The 22,420-nt window shown below is 40.4% G+C and overlaps 1 protein-coding gene across 1 annotated transcript in view; it reads left to right on the forward strand.

The window, feature by feature from the left end:
* The window catches only part of LOC133413903 (synaptonemal complex protein 2), a 62,572-nt gene that overhangs the window by 24,423 nt on the left and 15,729 nt on the right, over nt 1–22,420 (forward strand). The window contains exons 19-33 of the mRNA XM_061698824.1: nt 7,218–7,345; nt 7,689–7,752; nt 7,848–7,893; nt 8,000–8,076; nt 8,156–8,454; nt 12,768–12,892; nt 13,007–13,025; nt 13,113–13,180; nt 13,248–13,293; nt 13,382–13,425; nt 13,547–13,607; nt 13,722–13,879; nt 16,311–16,377; nt 16,478–16,630; nt 17,577–17,700. Of these exons, the coding sequence (XP_061554808.1) occupies nt 7,218–7,345; nt 7,689–7,752; nt 7,848–7,893; nt 8,000–8,076; nt 8,156–8,454; nt 12,768–12,892; nt 13,007–13,025; nt 13,113–13,180; nt 13,248–13,293; nt 13,382–13,425; nt 13,547–13,607; nt 13,722–13,879; nt 16,311–16,377; nt 16,478–16,630; nt 17,577–17,700 (1,479 nt within the window). The remainder of the gene's footprint in view (nt 1–7,217; nt 7,346–7,688; nt 7,753–7,847; nt 7,894–7,999; nt 8,077–8,155; nt 8,455–12,767; nt 12,893–13,006; nt 13,026–13,112; nt 13,181–13,247; nt 13,294–13,381; nt 13,426–13,546; nt 13,608–13,721; nt 13,880–16,310; nt 16,378–16,477; nt 16,631–17,576; nt 17,701–22,420) is intronic.

Below are 22,420 nucleotides of genomic sequence, written 5' to 3' on the forward strand. Positions count from 1 at the left end.
AACTGCCTGGCCTGGATAAATGAAGGTTAAAATAAAAATTAATGAATGCAAAATAAAGTCTTTTTATGAAATTTGACTCAAACTCAAACTTTATTCATCAGAATCAACAAGCAACATGTTTGCATTCATGTGAAGGGTGCTACTGAGATCTTGTCTGCAGTAAATGGGGCAGGTCTGGCTCAAAAGCGGTGGTTTTAATGCGCAAGATGTCACGCAGGTGGGAGTCACTTCGTCTTGTCCTCGCGCGGTTCTTATTCATGTTCATGACTGAGAATGTCTTCTCACACAAGTATGTCGAGCCAGACAAGCTGAACATTTTCGCAAATGTACGAATCTCTTGGAACCTGTCTTTATCCAGCTGCTGGTAAAAGTTGACGAGGGAGTTGTTGGTACCGGCTGCGACACTCTGTCACACTGCAGCTCAATGAGCTCCAGCTGCAGGTGGGCTGGAACGTCACTGAGATCCACGGAAACGGTTTGGCACATAGAACTTTTTGGTGAATTTTATGTCATGTACGGCAGAACAAACAGAAGCAAATAAATATTTCCCTTTTGTTTGGTCCTTAAGGCTCTGGAGGTGAAGTAGCTCTTCACGCACGTTCATTTCACTGTCTACTCCTCTAAAACAAAATCAGTAACTGAGCGCTGTCGGTTGCATCCGTGCTTTCGTCACAGACTCACGAAAAAAATTGAAACTCCACTCCTTTTGCGTCCAACTGTCTCTTAATATCAGAAGAAACTTCTTCGATCCTTCGTGACACAGTGCTACGAGCCAGGAAAACATTGGCGAACTGTTGCTTTTTCTCAGGACAAATGTTCTCCACCATTTTCATCACAGTCTTTAATAAATTCACCCTCAGTAAAAGGTTTGCATTCCTTGGCAATCAGCGTTGCCACCTCATAGCTTGCCTTTGTTGCATTTTCATTCGACTCACTGGCTCTTGTGAAAAAGTGTTGCTGTGCCGTTAAACCAGCTTCCAGTTGCTTCCATTTTTCACTGCGTTCGTTCCCAGTTAGCTTGTCGTAATTAGCATGTTCCGTCTGGTCGTGCCTCTTTAAATTGAACTCCTTGAACACAGCCACAGTCTCTTGGCAAATTAGGCAGACGTAGTTGTTTCTAAACTCAGTGAAAAAATAGTCAGACTTCCAATTGTCCTGGAAACGTCGGCCCTCGCTATCAACTTTCCTTTTCTTACTTCCAGTTGCCATTTTAGAAATGGGCAAAAAACAGATCATGCGCAAAACGGCCCCGCGAGAGTTCAGCCACAAGTTTACTGCCATCCTGTGGTGAAATATAAAATTGCGCGTGTATTTTGTACTGCCGGGCCACACATTATTGGTTTTATGACAGAGGCTTCGGGCCAGTGGAAATATGAACACGGGCCGGATTTGGCCCGGGGGCCGGACTTTGGGCATGCCTGGGTTAGAGCGTCTGCCTCACAGTTCTGAGGACCAGGGTTCAATCCCCGGCCCCGAATGTGTGGAGTTTGCATGTTCTCCCCGTGCCTGTGTGGGTTTTCTCCGGGCACTCCGGTTTCCTCCCACATCCCAAAAACATGCATGCTCGGTTAATTGACAACTCTAAATTGCCCGTAGGTGTGAATGTGAGTGTGAATGGTTGTTTGTTTATGTGTGCCCTGCGATTGACTGGCAACCAGTTGAGGGTGTTCCCCGCCTCCTGCCCGATGATAGCTGGGATAGGCTACAGCACGCCCGCGACCCTAGTGAGTAGAAGCGGCTCAGAAAATGGATGGATGGATGGATGGACATCTAATTGATGTTTTGCCTTTTGAAGTTGGTTTCTGAGCATATCTGGCGGATTAGTTGCATATTCTCCTGTGAGACGTTTCATTTTCTAATTTTAGTTATTGTTTTTTCTTGTACGAAGAGTATGGAATGATTCGACCTCTCATTATGGCTTTCCCGTTTTCCCACACCAGAGATGGGGATATGGTTGGGGAGTTGTTGAATTTCAAAAAATCTTCCCAAAAAAAAGTCCAGGTCCTACAATAGGGATATGTGAAACCGCCATGTTGGTGGGGGTCCCAGATTTTACTCAATTTTCAGGTTTAGAGAAATTGGTGCATGGTCACTAATGATGATTGGCTATATTTTGGAGATAATTATTTGAGCTGCCGAATTGTTTGAGAGAAAAAAAATGTATTCTTGAGAAAGAGCGGTGAACCGATGAGAAAAATGTGTATTCTCTTTTTGTACGTTTTTTCAGCCTCCATATGTCAACAATTCCAAAGTCGTCCATTTACTGCTCTAATATATTGGCACATTGTGGGTGATTTCTATTTTTGAGATTTGAGCGATCTATAAGAGGATTTAGTGTAAGGGTAAAGTCGCCTCGCGTGATAATTGTAGAATTGGCTCACAAGTTAAGCAAGTGTGAAAAGAGTGTGTGAAAAAAGGCTGGATCATCTTTATTAGGAGCGTGTACATTGACAATTGTGTATAGTTTGTTAAATATTGTAGCCTGTATAATTCTCTACCGGCCATCTTGATCTGCTACTGTACTATTTATTGTAAAAAGTAGTCTTTTATGAACTAGTATTGAGACTCCTCTTTGTCCAGTTATAAAAAGCCGAGATAGCCTGAGTGAAATTAGTCAACGATGGATTTTTCTTCTGAATCAATAAGGTGCGTTTATTGTAATAGGAGGAGGTCAGTTTTTAATTCAGTGATATAATCCATCATCTTAATTGTTTTTTCCTGCGATCGAATGGCATTGACATTACATGTCACAAAAGTTAAGTGTGACATATAATGGCTGCGTGTATGGTATTTTAAATAGATTGGGTACTATGCATTCTTTGTTGTTCTTGTTTTGACAGTTTTCGGGAAATTGTTTTGGTATTGTGATGACTAATGTTATTTAAAGAGGGTGATAAAGATGATATATTTATAAAGTACAGCAAAGCCAGGGTACATAGAAGGGTAGCAAACAAACATAGAACATAGAAAACAAAAATTAGTGATAAGGGGATAATATGGTGTGTGGTAGTTGTTTGTAGTGCACAAGGAGAGTTTTGTGTGACTCGTGTGTTGAGTGTGTGTGGAAACAACCAGAGCAAGAAAACAGTCAGAAAGGAGTGAGAATTTATACTGGTGGCATGCGTGATTCCGTTCTTTTGTTTGTCTAAGCAAAAATGGAAAGAATGAAACAAAATACAATGCGCTTATGACAGATTAATGACAACCGGTCAGAAGAAGTACTTATCTAGAAGAGCCAGGGCGTGACATTGGCATCACGAAACTGTTGGCCGCCGACGTATAGCTCGTCGACAATCAGCCACGCTCGTTTGCCATTCTCACGGTGGTTCTTCATCATCAGGTACAAGATTTTACGGCTCTCGTTGATTTCCTTGGGGAACTGGTCGTTCTTTCCAAAGTCTGTTTGAGCTCACAACCTTTTGATTTCACGAACACTTTTTGTTGAAAGTGTTCAAACTTTCTAATGATGGGACGTGGTCGGTTTCCTGGACGAGAGCTTCCTAATCGATGAACACGTTGACAGGTAATCTTGTCGACTGTATCTTGAGCGTGGACATCATGAACTTTTTAATCTGCGCCTCGTGGTCTTTCGGTGCGTTTTCTGGAATGCCCGAGAAAATTAGATTTTCGCGCATGCTTCATGTCTTTCATGATGTTATATTCCAGTCTGAGAGTTTGTAGCTCCGCTGACGTTGACATCATGTTTGATCGGAGCGCAGCAATATCTAATTGTAGATCCTTGACCTGTTGTTGTGTGAACTCCAAGCTGTTTCTGAGTTCGGTGATCTTTTGGCGAAGCACGTCGAGTGTAATTAACAATTTTTTGTCGATTGAGAGGAGGACACTAGTCTGAGTCTCTGTCGAATGAAGTAAATCCTCTGTCAAAGTTGAAGAAGCTGCCTTTTTTCTCTTCAGCGGCTGCTTGGCGCTGGAGCTGCGATCCTCCGTGACAGACGGGTTGGCGTTGACATAGCTACGAGAATCTCGAATGGCTGTCTGTGAGTTACCGCTGTTAGCGAGGCTGGTGAAGGAAAAGAGAAAAGAACGAAGCGAAAATCTGCCGCTGAAAAAGGAAAAAGACTATGAAAAGAGAAATTTTGTCTCGTAATAGCTTCTTTTTCCAGCTCTATTCATAAGAGGGAGTGCATCCTTGTGCAACCAGATTTATTATTTTTTATCCATCCATCCATTTTTTATACCGCTTATCCTGTTCAGGGTGGCGATTTCTTTTATTTTTTTATTTTTAAAAATGTTATTCAAACTTTATTTAACCAGGTAAATGACCAGCTGAGACAGCATCTGCTTTGTAATGGTGACCTGGCTAAGAAGACAGCAAGTTGAACAAGTCCAAGCCAATCACATACAAGATTATTTCAACTTTTTTTTATTTCGACTTTTTATATCCACTGCAGCCTTGTTCCCAAATGTTCCCATTTTTTGTAATCTCTGCCTGGTGATCCTCAAAAACAGGATCAAACAAAGATATAAATAAATATAAAGATGTCATTATAAGAAAGAGAAAGAGGAGGAAAGCACAGAATGTGGGGACTTTGTATGTTGGGACTAAAACAGGAGTTGGGGTTATTTTAAAGGAAGAGTTGGCAAACAATGTCTTGGAGGTGAAACGAGTGTCAGATCGAGTGAGGAAGATGAAACTTGAAATTAAGGTTGTTATGTTTAATGTGATTAGTGGCTATGCCCGACAGGGAGGATGTGACCTCAAGGCAAAAGAAAAATTCTGGAAGGAGCTATACGAAGCTATACAAAGTAGTTCTGAGCATCCCAGACAAAGAGAGAGAGTCGTGATTGGTACAGATTATAATGGACATGTTGGTGAAGCAAACAGAAGTGATGAAGAAGTGATGAGTAAATTCAGCATCGAGGAAAGGAACTTAGAGGGACAGATGGTGGTAGACTTTGCAAAAAGGATGGAAATGGCTGTAGTGAACACTTTCTTCTGGAAGAGGAACATAGGATGAACGTTCTCCAAAAATACGTCACTACAAAAGAAGGGCAAAAACAAGAGAATGTGGCCTGATGTAGTTTGCTTTCCTTGTGGTTGTTTGTAAATTGTCAACGATTGTGTTGTCTTGTAGTTTTGATCAAAGCATCAGTGGTAATGAACTAACATTAGCTATAATAGCCATGTGTGATACTATCAGAACAAATTGAACTCATGTATTGACGTGGATTAATTTGCGTGAATAAAACTGCTCACATCGTCCACCATAATATTCGGTATGTCTTGAGTAATCTTTTGAAGAAAGCTGTGATTTTTGCTTGGAGATGGACTGACAGGATGCTCGCCTTCATCATGACACGATGAAGCCGAGCTTAATACTTAAAAACTGGAAGTCTGTGGCATAACTATTGACTTTAATATAATCTGCTGTATATATTAATATAATCTGGTGTATGTAGTGTACTATGTACTCAAGATGACGGCTTTAAATATTCATCTTTTGCATGATAATTTCCTAAATGCAAATTATAATTTATAATTAATTATTATAATTTAACAGCACGGTGGACGACTGGTTAGAGGGTCAACCTCACAGTTCTGAGGACCGGGGTTCAATCCCCGGCCCCGCCTGTGTGGAGTTTGCATGTTCTCCCCGTGCCTGCGTGGGTTTTCTCCAGGCACTCCGGTTTCCTCCCACATCCCAAAAACATGCATGCATTGGAGACTCTAAATTGCCCGTAGGTGTGAATGTGAGTGCTAATGGTTGTGTGTTTGTTTGTATGTGCCCTGCGATTGGCTGGCAACCAGTTCAGGGTGTCCCTGCCCGATGATAGCTGGGATAGGCTCCAGCGCGCCCGTGACCCTAGTGAGGAGAAGCAACTCAGAAAATGGATGGATAGATATTATAATTTATAATAATATCATTTATAATGACTTTCCCAAGATATTGTTGTCAAGGTTACAAAAGAATATCTTTGTAGGGTTCTTCCAACTTCAGGCATCTATTGCATCAAGTAGAATTAACTGTAGCATCAAACTTCATCGTTGCACACAATAGTATTATAAGTAGGTTATAAATAGGTGCATAAATTTCAGCCAAATCCATCCAGTAGTTCCTAAGATATAGCTTTACTCGTGAAATCACATAATTCTATTCCAAAACTCATGTCACCATGTTACAGTGCAGACATTTTCAAAATGTCATATATTTTTTAAAGTAAATTATTGGTTCATATATCATGTCCACATTTGAAATAGCTTAGCTTCCTTTTGAAAAAAATATTGACCATTCCTTTAAAAAATGACTTTTTAACAAACTTGTTGTCAGTTTATGCTAATTAGGGCCTTTAAATGAGCATCTTTATAAGACTTTATAAATCGAATTCAGCGTGGCCAATTACATTAGGGTTTCAATGTTTTTATCGTAATGTTGAGACATAATGAAGTTGTACTGTTTTACTCTAATTTGAAGAGACTTTTTGACCAGATTTTCTATAGTTGATTTCACATGAACGTTCTCCAAAAATAAAATGTTTTTCCTCGGACATAAAGCTCAATTTCTCCTGAATCCATCATCCAATTTTCAAAATTCTTGCTGCGTTGTTCTCACGTTGACGGTGCCATTCCAACCAGACTTTGCATTTTGACAGATTATAATTTGTAGGAAATCTTGTTACGTTGCTAATTATATGGATGGCGCTAGCGAGGATGTCATGATTCTCGGGTGATCTGGTTAGCACATCTGCCCCACAGTTCTGAGGTCCAGGGTTCAAATCCGACCTTCCTGTGTGGCGATTGCATGTGCTCCACTTGCCTGTGTGAGTTTGTTTTCAGCTATTCCGGTTTCCTTCCATGTTCCAAAAACATGCATGGTAGGTTAATGGAAGACTCTAAATTGTCCGTAGGTGTGAATGTGAGTGCGAATGATTGTTTATAGTATGTGCCCTGTGATTGGCTGGCAACCAGTTCAGGGTGTACACCGTCTCTCGCCCAAAGTTACCAGGGATCGGCGCCAGCGCACCCGTGAACCTAGTGAGGAAAAGCAGTTCAGAGAATGGATGTATAGATAGACATTACATATCATATTGGAATGAAACTACATATTTTTCACAAGCCCTAGCAACTGGTATACGTTTAATGTAAAATAGTTTTTTTACAATGCGGTCCATTGACTTTTGACAAATATTTTGGGGGGAAAATGCGCATTATAGACAAGAACTCACGGCACTTACTACTGCCTTTTTCTGTATGTTAGACACTTCAGCAGAGAACAAAGGGAAACCATGTCTGGAGATGTTTTGTGCTTCTGATAGAAAGAAGGGTGCTAACCTGGCAGAACAAAAGACCACTGATGAAACCCTCAAATGTGCCATGACCAAGCAGGTATGGTTTTAATATCTACCGTTAATTAAATTATTGCATTCCTGAGTGGTAATGGGAAAGAAAATTACAAGTCGTGAACACTGCATGTTGTGTTCCTTCTTTGAGAGGGACAACAGACACACATTTTTGCACTACCTCATGAGTTATGCCCCTTGTATGTACTGCACGTATATATTTCACAATAGTTGATTTAACGTAGAATTGAATAAATGTTATTCAGGCAGGTGCATGTATAATTCTTTACTGTGAAGATAGGACATTTCTTCCTATCAGGTGGTTGTAATTTAAGTGACGATAGGTGTATTTACTCAAACTGTAGTGCATTCGTTTGCTTGTCCTATAGAACATACCAGTAGTAAGAGAATCAGAAAGGATCCTATCAGGACAGGGTACAGATCATTCTCAGGGTAAGTAATTGCCACGCAGCTCAGTCACAAAAACAATAATGCACTTTTTACATATAAGAGAAACATTACTCACTCACTCACACGTCTTCTTCTAGAGTATTCTTTTGTGCCCGACACCCAGCCTTTAACTGAGAAAAAAATGTAAGGAATAAAATAAAGCTCCCTAGTTATTGCACATGTTTGATGTGTTTATAGGGTATATGTGATACAGTATATGTCTGTTAATTCTTCTGTATTCACCTTGTAGGTCTCAGGGGAACAAACTGTCAGTTTTGGAAATATTCAAAAGGCCTACACAAAATAACAATCATATGCGAAATGATGGTAATCAATCTGCACACGTGGTGTAATTCCTATAAACTAATGTATTGACTCCAAAAATCTGTCTTTTACAATATTCCAGGCCCACGTAGGAGAAAGCAGCTCCAAAGCAAACCTTCTCTGCACCCACAACAGGCCATCAAGGAGAGAAACACAGAGTTTGCACATAAAGAAGTTGCCGCAACCATGACATTGATCTCTGATCAAAAAAGCTCGAAAGAAAATATATCGGGGTGCTCATATGATTTGGTTCTGCATACTCCCAAAGAGCTACAGGCCCAGAGAAAACTTGACCAAACAATGAGCAGAGGCAGGCAACCATCGATTGCATTGTCAACGAAAGCATCTACATCCAACCAGGAAGGAAATTCAAATAATAAGGTATTGTTTTATATATGTGTGTGTATATATATATATATATATATATATATATATATATATATATATATATACATATATATATTTATATATATATATCATACATGCAAGTTGCCATCACTGACGTCATAGGCTCTTTCGTACTTCTTGAACGCTGGCAGCTAGATGCATTCCACACATACACTATCCATACAGAGATGTAATTGTGAATATTACTCCGCGGCGGACGAATATGCGGCCTGAGGTTCCGCCTGTGCGCTCGAAGTCACAGGAGTTGACGAGACCAGAAAAAAACTTCCGCCGCTTCTGTTGTTATTAAGTCACGGTACAATGATCTGTCACTCGCTACTTTTATTTATCAAATGTAGCTTATTTATCAACTATTTCATGTGCAAGACTACAACTTCGACTTCCGCTTATGGCGCCAGCCATTTTAAGCACTAGTGACGTTTAAGTCTAGTTCACCAATCAAACGACACGAAAGTCACATGACCTCACACAACGTCCTCCATTAGGCTTCCCGGACATAGGTATTCACAATAGATAAGCCTGCCCCGCTAATCGTCGTGCGTACGTGGCGGCCCTGTTGGAAAGGCTGTCGTTACCATGAAGGCAATGCCTCGCTACTCTTGTGTACATTTAGACGAACAAAAACAACAGCTTTCATGAATTGTAGTATTTGTCTGGCACTGTCTGCCCAGGCGTGGATATTTCAGCTCACTTATAACTTAATATAACACTGTGCAGTAAATTGCAGATGTTTTTTTTGTAGTTTTGACTGTGCAGACACACACACACACACCAACTTCAGAATTTGTACATTCATATTTTATAATTTGTTCTTTTTTAAAATTTATGTTCATGCTGTGGTAAAAAAATAAAATCAGAAGTTACTCACTATTTACTCAGTACTTGAGTAATAATTTCACTGTGTACTTTTTACTCTGAAGTAATTTTTTGGAGGACTACTATTTACTTGAGTCACATTATTGTCAAGTAACAGTACTCTTACTTGAGGACAAAGTTTGGCTACTCTACCCACCTCTGGAGCGGACATCCTCTATTGCTACTCTTACGTTTAAGCAAAATTTTTGCTCATCAGATCAGCCAGTGTGGTATTTGCTGCGCTGGTCTTTTGTATTTTCACGTTGAGGTGCTGCGGGTTGTGGCCCTGGTTGTGATCCAAAGTGGAACAACGAAGCACATGTAACATCGGCGACGAGCTGATTCGCTAGTACATTTCGTATTAATTAGGAAATGAGGCTACAATGATATAGTTTACTGATGTTAATGTTAAATGTTTTAAGCGACGGAGCGCTGTTAAGGATTATGCCACAACACAGAATGAACTAACTTCAAATTCAGAAATGGCCAGTAATCAGAATCATCTTTATTTGCCAAGTATTTCCAAAAAACACACAAGGAATTTGTCTCCGGTAGTTGGAGCCGCTCTAGTACGACAACAGACACTCAATTGACAGAGAACACTTTTGAGACATAAAGACATTGACAAAAACAGTCACTGAGCAATATAGGATTGCTAGTTATCTGGTAATGCCGGTACATTTAATTTTTTTGACAATTGTGCAAAAAGATGCAGAGTCCTCCAGTAGTTAGAGCAGTTCGAATGACTAATATTGCAATAGTCCGGTGCAATGACCATTGTGCAAAGGACGCCGAGACTTCAAGGAGTGTATGCGGTTTAAAGTGACGAGTAGTGCGATAATCTGGCACAATATTGATTGTGCAAATGTAGCAGATACTCCAGATGCTACTCTGGAATGAGTAGCCTGTATTGGTCAACAACAGATATGCAGATAGTGCAGCGCGGCGAGACAACGACACTGAGTGCACGAGTAATATATAATTTGCCCCACAGAAATGTGACAACGAACTCAAGTCAAAAAATTGCCAGCATGTTGTAATGGAATTGTAGGTTAGGTGTTTAAGAAGTTGATTGCAAGAGGGAAGAAGCTGTTGGAATGTCTGCTAGTTCTAGTTTGCATTGATCGGTAGCGCCTATCTGAGGGAAGGAGCTGGAAGAGCTGGTGACCGGGATGTGGTGGGTCCAAGAGGATTTTGCACGCTCTTTTCTTAGTTCTGGCAGCGTGCAAGTGCTCAAGAGTGGGTAGGGGTGTAACGACAATCCTTTCAGCAGTTTTGATTGTCCATTGCAGTCGGACTTTGTCCTTTTTTGTAGCAGCACCAAACCAGACTGTGATGGAAGTACACAGGACTGATTCGATGACCGCCATGTAGAACTGCCTCAGCAGCTCCTGTGGCAGGCCGTGCTTTCTCAGAAGCCGCAGGAAGTACATCCTCTGCTGGGCCTTTTTGAGGACGGAGTTGATGTTGGTCGTTGATGTTGGTAAACCATTCTACTCGCCACGTGAGTTTGCATCGTTTATACTGGCTGGAGTCTATATTACACCTCAAGCTAACACGAACGCCGCATTGCTAACGCTCGCCGAACAAGTCAATGAAATTGAAAAAAAACACCCGGACTCACCCCTCATTATTCTCGGGGACTTTAACAAAGCTAAACTCAACCACGAACTCCCTAAATACAAGCAGCACATCGACTGTCCTACCAGGGAAAATAATACTTTAGACCACTGCTACACTACGGTAAAAAACGCATACCGTGCTATACCTCGTGCAGCCCTGGATTCCTCTGATCACTGCTTAATTCACTTAATACCGACTCGCTTCCCTCTGTGGCGTCGCAACAGAAAAATATTGTACTTAATATCCATCCATCCATTTTCTGAACCGCTTCTCCTCACTTGGGTCGCGGGCGTGCTGGAGCCTACCCCAGCTATCATCGGGCAGGAGGCGGGGTACACCCTGAACTGGTTGCCAGCCAATCGCAGGGCACATACAAACAAACAACCATTCGCACTCACAGTCACACCTACGGGCAATTTAGAGTCTCCAATTAATGCATGTTTTTTGGGATGTAGGAGGAAACCAGAGTGCCCGGAGAAAACCCACGCAGGCACGGGGAGAACATGCAAACTCCACACAGGCGGGACCGGGGATTGAACCCCGGTCCTCAGAACTGTGAGGCTGACGCTCTAACCAGTCGTGCACCGTGCTGCCTTGTACTTAATATTTTCCTGGAAAATGCCTTTAGGATGAGCCTTTGAAGTTGGTAATTGTGAAAAATTAAGTGAAACAGACAATAATTTTAGTCAATTATTTTCCAGAATGAGTGCTTAAAGAGGAGGATGCTAGAGGCCAGAACAAAAAAAAGCAAAGAAATGAGGCAAATTAAATTTTAATCTTACATTTGTACATCAACATGTACTTGAGCGCTGTAAATAAGTTTTTCTGTGTGAAGAATATATATATATATATTTTTTTTTTCCCTTGTTGTACTCTTTAGAGTCTTCCAGATTGCTTAATTTATGTTTAAATAAAAAATATTATCTTCGGGGGCTTCGGGGATCCCCTCAGACCCCCCCCTAAAGTGTTATGTTTGTTTTTTTTGTCTCATTTTTCATCCCTTTGGTGTTTCTCGCTCTCGTATGACATCAAACAGCCATTTGACAGAAAATACTTTGGAGACATAAATACATAAAAACAAATGGAGCAGAGACTTCAAGAAATGTAAGCACTTTAAAGTGTGTAGTAATGCGACAATCAGGAACAGTGTCAGTTGTGCAAATGGTGCAGATACTTCTCAAGCACATGAGTGGCCACTATTGGTCAACAACAGATATCCAAATAGTGCAGAGTGGCGAGACTACTTCAGTGAGCGCACGAATAATGTATAATTGCCCTGACAGAGATGTGACAACAATCTCAAGACACAATTGGCAGCATGTTACAATGGAATTGTAAATTAAATGTTTAAGAAGTTAATGGCAAGAGGGAAGAAGCTGTTGGAATGTCTGCTAGTTTTAGTTTGCATTGTTCGATAGCGGCTACCCGAGGGAAGGAGCTGAAAGAGGTGGTGACCAGGATGTGGAGGGTCCAAAAGGATTTTGCACGCTCTTGTCTTAGTTCTGGCAGCGTGCAAGTCCTCAAGGTTGGGTAGGGGGGGTACCAAGAGGGTCCAAGAGGATTTTACCGTGAACACAAACACGTGATGGATAAAGAGGCACATATTCTTTTCACAGGAGTTGTGTTGAGAGTTAAAAGCACATCATCCTTATGAATACCTCATATTTCATACATTTGTAGGGTGCACAGCAAAATTATGACCAATCAGAAGTTGTCCATCTTTAAGTTTTACGCACCTTAAAGAACGATTGTTGTAGATAAAGCAAAGTTTGTGAGATAATGGTACCTTTTGTGTTTTCTTCATTTAGAGAGATAACGTGGCTGCAGGCAACATGGTGAAACTTATCTCAAGCTATTACACCACGAACAAGCAATCCAAGGAAAAAATTGGAAGTATACCTCAGAGCTGGATTCCACCTAATCAAGTCAGCAGGTACACACACTAATGATCATCGCCTTAATCTCTGTTGTTCTACAAGGACTTGTCGTAGACCTAATGCATGCCTCTAATTTGATTTTTGCCCTTGTTTTTGTCCTCAACTATCAGCTTGCTTTCCACTGGTAAAGTAAGTAACCACTACTTTTACTGTTTTATTGCGGAGAGGAGCCTTGCTATACCTTGATTTGCTAAAGATTATTTTTACTTGCTATAGAAAAATACACGAGCAGTAGATGTAACCAAATCCCACAGTAAGATCACATCAATTTCTGCAAACAAAAGGTGATAACATTCAACAGCAACATTGGCGTTTTGCATTTAGGTTTTAATGCTTTTTTCTCTTTTACAGAAAAGATGTTTTTGATTTCAGCACTGATGAAGCATTCAGTGTCGGGGTAAATACTGTATTTTTCGAATTCATGATATCTAAATGCAACATGATTGGCTTGTAACCCCAGTGTTTCCCACGTTATGTTTGTTTAGAGAACGTACCATGCAGTCCTTGGAAAATCTGCCACATCAAACAAGTATGTCCAATTGTTGGCTGAATTTGGACTAGCATATTTCTATATGATTAATGAATAGAATATAGAATAAGAGTTTATATTAAAATGGATCTCATTTCATGATACATTTGTTAACTGGCAGAGGCATCTGTGACCCTTCATTGCACCTTACCACAACCTGGACAGGACAACTGGCAGCAAAGGTATGTTTCCATTTTTTGTCACATGCTGGAACTCAGTATTTTTGCGTATGATGAATAAAAAAGTGACTATCATGAACACAACGTATTAGTGTGGGTGTGACCTGTATATTGTAGGAGAAGCAGAATGAAAAGAAGCATCTGTTCAGTGGCACGGACAATACCAGCTCTCCAGATGTCATCTGGCTGACAGAGTCAAGCAAGAAAGCCCAATGCAAAATGACATATGCCCGCAAACAACCAATCAGGCCCAAAGCATTTCAGGCTCATAATTCAAGTACAATATTTATCTTGCTCCAAATCATATACATTGGTGCCTTGAGATATGAGTTTAATTAGTTCCATGACCATGCTCTTATTTCAAAACACTCATTAAAATGAATGGTTCCAGTCCCCAAGAAACCCAACATTTTTTAAACATATTTAAAAAAAAGAAAGGTAGGCATAAAAAACATGATAGGAGAGAATGTAAAGATATTAACTGGTTTTATGAAGTGTAATCAAGCCAAAGGTCTCATACATGCACACAGATGCTGAGGATTCTTTTGCGTTCCTGTACCTTTAAATGTGCCATCTCTCTCTCTCTCTCTCTCTTTCTCTCTCTCTCTCTCTCTCTCTCTCTCTCTCTCTCTCTCTCTCTCTCTCTGTCTCTCTCTCACACACACACACACGCACACACTCTGTAACCACCACCACCAACCTCTCTCCCCATCTCCCGCTCTTCCTCCCAGTTCTCGCTCGATCCCGCCCTCCCCTGCTGCTGGAGCAGGAAGGCTTCTGTGTCCCGTCAGTGGTGCTGTTGTTTTTTTTATAGTTAGTTTTAGGCATGAGAAGATATCTGATTCAGACGGTACGATAAACTTGAGCAAAAATACCGCGTTATTTAAATTCAAGCTCCAAAATCGATTATTTTCAAAAATGTGGGTAAATAAAAAGATCTTTTTTCTATTGCACACACGGTGGACGACTGGTTAGAGCGTCAGCCTCACAGTTATGAGGACCGGGGTTCAATCCCCGGTCCCGCCTGTGTGGAGTTTGCATGTTCTCCCCGTGCCTGCGTGGGTTTTCTCCGGGCACTCTGGTTTCCTCCTACATCCCAAAAACATGCATTCATTGGAGACTCTAAATTGCCCGTAAGTGTGAATGTGAGTGCGAATGGTTGTTTGTTTGTATGTGCTTTGCGATTGGCTTGGTGTACCCCGCCTCCTGCCCGATGATAGCTGGGATAGGTTCCAGCACGCACGCGACCCTAGTGAGGAGAAGCGGCTCAGAAAATGGATGGATGGATGGATGTTTAGAACAGAGATTCTCAAACTGGGTCCAACTTGGGACTTCTTAAAGTGGAGACATTTTTCCAAGGACCTCATTATTCTAACGCCAATTAAACATCTCATATCTACAAAAACTGGCCCAACAAGTAAAATCATAGCTGAAATAATATAACAATAAGCTGCTGTTTTCCACAGTTTTACTGCAATAAAATCAGTCAACTTTTATTAAGCATAGTCTATTAGAAAACACATACAGTATGGTACACAATAAGACACATAAAAACAAGTACATCACGAAAATCTTTATATTTAATGACCATAATTACTTTTTACCTGATTCCCTTACAAGAAAACAACAAGCATCCAAGAAATTTCACCCGCACTGTCCAGTATTCAGTTATTTATTTAACAGTCACACTGGATGCATTTTTGGCTAAAAAGTTACTGAATCAATTTCCAGCCTCTGAATCGTTTCATATCGTATCATTCTAAATGAACCGATATCATCCTGGAATCAAATCAGCAACCACGAATCGTGATATAAATAACATTGTTGCTAAAATGAATCGTTACACCCCTAATAAGTATTTAAGTTAAAAGTATTTTAACTTTTAACTATTTTAGGCTTTTAACTTTGTTTTCTACTAAATAAATCAAAAGTGAAAAAAACAATCAATACAAAACAATAAAATATGTTCAATTATGTACAACAAAAGAAGAAAATCTTCATCCAGATAACCTCTCTACATTGAAAAACAACAAGTGCTTCAACCTTTAAAGAGCTTCTGTCTGTCTGGAAATCATTTTGGAGAAGGGGCTTATCAAGAGTTCCATTAACACACTGTCACCTTCATTAAAATTCTTTCCACCGAATTTGTATTTGGCGCCCCTCCCCATTCTGCTCTGCTGTGAAGGAGAAAAAAGGCATCTGGCTCTCATTAATATTAAAGAGTCTGATTCTTTAGCGCGTGACAGTCTTGTCTTTCTAACCAGCCAATCATATTGCAGCCCCCCTCCAAAAAACAAACAAACCACAAATTACCATAATTGACAGTGTTGCAGTATTTGAAACATTGACTTTTCAAAACCGTGGTTTACCTTCAGCACAGTAATCGGCCCATGCCTAGTTAGTGTTCAAGCAAACTCCAACTGGAAGTGACAATGTAGAGCTTGCAGCATCTGTTTTGAAGAATATTTAGTAACTATGTCAGCCAAAGTGCTGCTTGTTGTCTAGTGAGTAGAGCCTAATGGTGCCATACAGCACTTGTTTCTCAAGTTTGGGCTCACGCGACAAAGCAAAAACTCGGCCAATTGACAGCTGGTATCTCGAAACCATGTCGGGTCACTTGTATCTCGAGGCACCACTGTATTATTGTTGGCAAAATGGTTAATATAATTACAATGCTGATAAAATGGTTCATCAACATAATTGCATTAATAAATTCCCAGTTGAAGCCCAAGGCTTACCAAAATGTGGAAAAAGAAATGCAAGACTCAGCAAGGCAAGGATAATACAGTAACAATGTGCCTTTTAAGCTCATGACACATTGCCATAGTCAGCCACAAGGTGTCGGTATTCACTAAAAGATGATTCATTTAAAGAAGGCGATGGAATTGGAGAAGGAGATTCCAGAACCTGACAAATGCTTCAGTTTCAACAAAAGACCCCGGCGAAGTGCAGCCTTTGCCAAGAGCTATAAAGAGCCAGACACCGATGAGAGCCTCTCAGAATCAGAGAAGCCTCAAGCAACCAAGGCAAGGGACTTGAAAGAAATCATGTCACATACTCCTTAAGAAAATGAATTAGATCACCATGCTTTTGATTTTTGCTGATATCCTGATTCAGTGATTAGGTCATTGTTTCTGCAAAATATCACAGTACACAGACAGCATCTACAGTGGCTGAAATAAGTATTTAACACGTCACCATTTTTTTCATTAAATATATTTCCAAAGGTGCTATTGACATGAAAATTTCACCAGATGTTGGGGACAACCCAAGTAATGCATACAGACAAAGAAAGAACACCTAAGATCAGAAATGAGCTGTGTGTAATAATGTGAAATGACACAGGGAAAAAGTATTGAACACACCAACTGGTATTTATTTAATACTTTGTACAAAAGCCTTTGTTTGCAATGACAGCTTCAGGATGCCTCCTGTATGGAGAAACTAGTCGCATGCATTGCTCTGTTGTGATTTTGGCCCATTCCTCCACACAGGTAGTCTTCAAATCTTGAAGGTTCCGTGGGCTTCTTTTATGGACCTTGAGTTTCATTTCTTCCTGTAGATTTTTGTTTGGATTCAAGTCAGGTTATTGGCTGGGCCATTCTAGCAGCTTTATTTTTTTCCCCCCTTTGAAACCAATTGAGAGTTTCCTTGGCAAAACATCATCATGGTGATCATTATCCTGCTGAAACATCCACCCTCGTTTCATTTTCATCATCCTCGATGATAGCAGCAGATTTTTGTCAAGAATGTCTCACTGCATTTGCCCATTCATCCTTCCTTCAATAATGTGAAGTATACCAGTACCATTTGCTGAAAAGCAGCCCAACACCATCATGTTCCCACCTCCGAACTTCACTGTTGGTATGGTGTTTTTAGGATACTTATTTCAGCCGCTGTATATCACGTAGCGATCATAGGCATTAGGCACCCATACACATACAGTATCATATGTACTGCTCTATTCGCCAGCAGACACATGAAATTACTCGGCCAAACAAGTCCAGCACAACAAAAATTCAGGCACAAAGGAAGACGTCTAAGTGTCCTCGTCCTGACCACCAGGCCTCCCCTTCTTCGACCGAGAAAATGCGATGTAAGTAATGTGACCGAGGTGTTAGCACATCCATCTCAAAGTCCAGAGGTCATGGGTTCAAATCTGGGCTCTGGCCTTCCTGTGTGGATTTTCCATGTTTTCCTGGTGCCTGCGTTGTTTTTCTCTGCGTACTCCGACTTCCTCCCACATTCCAAAAACATGCATGTTAGGTTTACTTGAAGACTCAAATTGTCCCAGAGTTTGAATGATTGTTTGTCTATATGTACCCTGTTATTGGCTGGTGACCAGTTCAGGGTGTACCCCTGGATGGCTGGACATGTTGGCCGTCTTCGGATACTTGTTTTTGCTATCTGAATGAGATGAACCGGAAGTACTTGGAGATAGGTTGTTCGAATTCTAAAACATGCTTAGGAAAGGTGCGTCGATGCCACATTTAAGCCACCTATAGCGTAGGTTACTCCTGAGGAGCGTTAACGATGGGAAAGGAAATTTATTACCCACAATCCTTTATAACAGCAGCAATATATAAAGTAACAGACCACCAATGAGGTTAACAGACTACACGAAGACGCTTGAGTGTCCGGGTTAAAGACTTTATTAGAATTATTTAATAAAACTTTTATCTTAATAAAAGCAATAGTACAAAACAGTATATATAAACAAACATGCATCAAGAATACAGTTATAGTGAACAATGGCAATTTGAATATAAAATTTGCCTCAATAATTGTAAGACTAATATTACAGTATAATCATACAAAAAAACAGCTATAAACTAAAATATAAAATACAGAAAGATCTGCAGGGGATAAAACGTAAACTGAGGTACAAAAAGGACAGAAAAACAAGCTTGAGACATTTTTTTCTTCAATATTTATTCATAAAATAGAACATACATACACCATCGCCAGAAGATGACATACAATCAGTGGAAAAAAGGGAGATAATCGTATTATAACAATACATTAGAAAGATCACATAAATCCAAAGTTTTAATGGCTTTCCCAGTGTCTAATGGTCGTAATATATTGTTTGACTTAATTTTTGTACAACCCCAATTCCAATGAAGTTGGGACGTTGTGTTAAACATAAATAAAAACAGAATACAATGATTTGCAAATCATGTTCAACCTATATTTAATTGAATACACTACAAAGACAAGATATTTAATGTTCAAACTAACCAACTTTATTGTTTTTAGCAAATAATCCTTAACTTTGAATTTTATAGCTGCAACACGTTCCAAAAAAGCTGGGACAGGTGGCAAAAAAACGGAGAAAGTTGAGGAATGCTCATCAAACACCTGTTTGGAACATCCCACAGGTGAACAGACTAATTGGGAACAGGTGGGTGTCATGATTGGGTATAAAAGGAGCTTCCTTGAATTGCTCAGTCATTCACAAGCAAAGATGGGGCGAAGTTCAGCTCTTTGTGAACAAGTGCGTGAGAAAATAGTTTAACAGTTTAAGGACAATGTTCCTTAACGTACAATTGCAAGGAATTTATGGATTTCATCAGCTACAGTCCGCAATATCATCAAAAGGTTTCACAGAATCTGGAAAAATCACTGCATGTCAGCGGCAAGGCTGAAAACCAACATTGAATGCCTGTGACCTTCGATCCCTCAGGCGGCACTGCATCAAAACCGACATCAATGTGTAAAGGATATCACCACATGGGCTCAGGAACACTTCATAAAAGCACAGTTCGGTGCTACATCCGTAAGTGCAACTTGAAACTCTAATATGCAAAGCAAAAGCCATATATCAACAACACCCAGAAACTCCGCCGGCTTCTCTGGGCCCAAGCTCATCTAAGATGGACTGATGCAAAGTGGAAAAGTGTTCTGTGGTCCGACAAGTCCACATTTCAAATTTTTGGGGAAATTGTGGCTGTCGTGTCCTGCGGGCCAAAGAGTAAAAGAACCATCCGGACTGTTACGGACGCAAAGTTCAAAAGCCAACATCTGTGATGGTATGGGGCTGTGTTAGGGCCAATGGAATGGCTAATTTACACATCTGTGAAGGCACCACTAATGCTGAAAGCTACATACAGGTTTTGGAGAAACATATGCTGCCATCCAAGCAACATATTTTTCATGGACGCCCTTGCTTATTTCAGCAAGACAATGCCAAACCACATTCTGCACGTGTTACAAAAGCGTGGCTTCGCAGTAAAAGAGTGTGGGTACTAGACGGGCCTGCCTGCAGTCCTGACCTGTCTCCCATTGAAAATGTGTGGCGCATTATGAAGCGTAAAATACGACAACGGAGACCCCGGACTGTTGAACAGCTGAAGCTGTACATCAACCAAGAATGGGAAAGAATTCCATCTCCAAAGCTTAAACAATTAGTGTCCTCAGTTCCCAAATGTTTATTGAATGTTGTTAAAAGAAAATGTGATGTAACACAGTGGTAAACATGACCCTGTCCCAGCCTTTTTGGAATGTGTTGCAGCCATAAAATTCTAAGTTAATGATTATTTGCTATAAACAATCAAGTTTATCAGTTTGAACATTAAATACCTTGTCTGTGTAGTGTATTCAATTAAATATAGGTTGAACAGGATTTGCATATCATTGTATTCTGTTTTTATTTTTTATTTTTAACACAACGTCTCAACTTCATTGGAATTGGGGTTGTATACCGACACTATATTTGTTTAAATTTTTATAGAAATATTTTACATGGGTATATCTGTGGATTAGTTTGAAAACACCTATTTCATTTTGTTAAGTAAATAGTGTGCAGGTAAACCTGCAAGTCTCAAGTCTCAAGACTTTACTTCAGCAACTCATCCCCGCGTGATGTAATCAGGAAAAGTTGAGCCGAATTCATTTGAAACAGTGCTGACCTTTCCTATGTTCGAAAGGAGGCATAAAGGTTGGCAGGCTTGTTTATGAAAACTCTTAGCCAATGTGGGTAAACAGTATACAAATCTCCTAGCCACACTTTTGTGTAGTTAGCAACAAAATCACGTGTGTTTATGTGGCTAAACCTTTAGCCACACTTAGCCAGTCCTCGTCACTGGGAAGCTGATAAGCTTTAATGATGTGGGCCCAGTTAAAACTTACTAGTCATCAATCAAGAGTAGGCCTGAATGATATGGGAATATACTCTTAATTGGGAGGGTTTTTGGTTGTTTCTTTTAAACAAATATTGCCAGTTTGATTGTTGTCTTCCAAACCTACGATGCATGTATTTGGGATTTGGGAGTTAACCGGAGTACCCGAAGCAAAGCCACATAGGCACGGGGAGAACATGCAAACTCCACACAGGTGAGGCCTGATATGACCCGGGGTCTTCAGAACTGTGAGGCAGATGTGCTAACCAGTCTGCAACCGTGCTGCGCCGATTAAGCTCATATGGGCCAAAATTCCAAAGTGTTCTCCAAACCGACCACCTAAAAATGACCGTCCTTAAAAAACTAGACTTAAATGATGTAAATTTAGCATTTGTCATAAGAACAGTGGATAGAGTAGAATGTACTTCCATCCATTCATCCATCCATTTTCTGAGCCGCTTCTCCTCAATAGGGTCGCGGGCGTGCTGGAGCCTATCCCAGCTATCATCGGGCAGGAGGCGGGGTACACCCTGAACTGGTTGCCAGCCAATCGCAGGGCACATACAAACAAACAACCATTCGCACTCACATTCACACCTACGGGCAATTTAGAGTCTCCAATTAATGCATGTTTTTGGGATGTGGGAGGAAACCGGAGTGCCCGGAGAAAACTCATGCAGGCACGGGGAGAACATGTAAACTCCACACAGGTGGGGCCGGTGATTGAACCCCGGTCCTCAGAACTGTGAGGCTGACGCTCTAACCAGTCGTCCACCGTGCCACCAGAATGTACTTTTAGTCATTAATTTTTTTAGGAATGTATTTTTTATGAAGGATTGTTAAAATCGATGGATGGATGAAAACACTTTGCTACTTAACATAATACCGTGTATGTACTTTACAGTTGAAACCAGAAGTTGACATACACTACAGAAAAAAGCTATTTTCCCCCACTGTCTGACATGAAATCAGACTCAACTTTTCCTTTTATTGGTCAATTAGGATTACCAGAATAATTTATGTTAAAAATATTTCTATTTGCCCAAAAATGAATAAGGACACAAGGTTTTCATGACTTTCTGTTCAGAACATTACATACATTTCATTAGTATTTGGTGTCACTGCCTTTAAACTGTATTATTTGGGTGAAACCTTTTGGATATCCTTCCACAAGCTTCTCACAATAGTTGGCAGGAATTTTGGCCCATTTCTCATGACAGAAATGGTGTTACTGAATCAAATTTGTAGGTCACCTTGCTCGCTCGCACTTGCCTTTTCTGCCCATACATTTTCAATGGGATTGAGCCTGAAAATTTTACTTTGTTGTCCTTTGTCCACTTTGTTATTCTTAAACCACTCTGTAACCAATTTGGAAGTATGCTTCGGGTCATTGTCCATCAGGCAGATCCATTTGCACCCAAGCTTAAACTTTGTGGCTGATGTCTTGAGATGTTGCTTCAGTATTTCCACATAATGTTCTTTCCTCATAAGGCCATCTATTTTGTGAAGTGCATCAGCCCCTCCTGCATCTTAACAGTCCCACAACATGATGCTGCCACTGCTGTGTTTCAAAGTTGAGATGGTGTTCTCAGGCGTGCAAGTTTCCCTCTTTTTCCACCAAACATAAAAATGCTCATTATGGCCACACAGTTATATATTCATTTTGTCAGACCACAGGACATGTCTCCAAAAATT

The sequence above is a fragment of the Phycodurus eques genome, chromosome 1, assembly GCF_024500275.1.
Source record: "Phycodurus eques isolate BA_2022a chromosome 1, UOR_Pequ_1.1, whole genome shotgun sequence".
Lineage (NCBI taxonomy): Eukaryota > Metazoa > Chordata > Actinopteri > Syngnathiformes > Syngnathidae > Phycodurus > Phycodurus eques.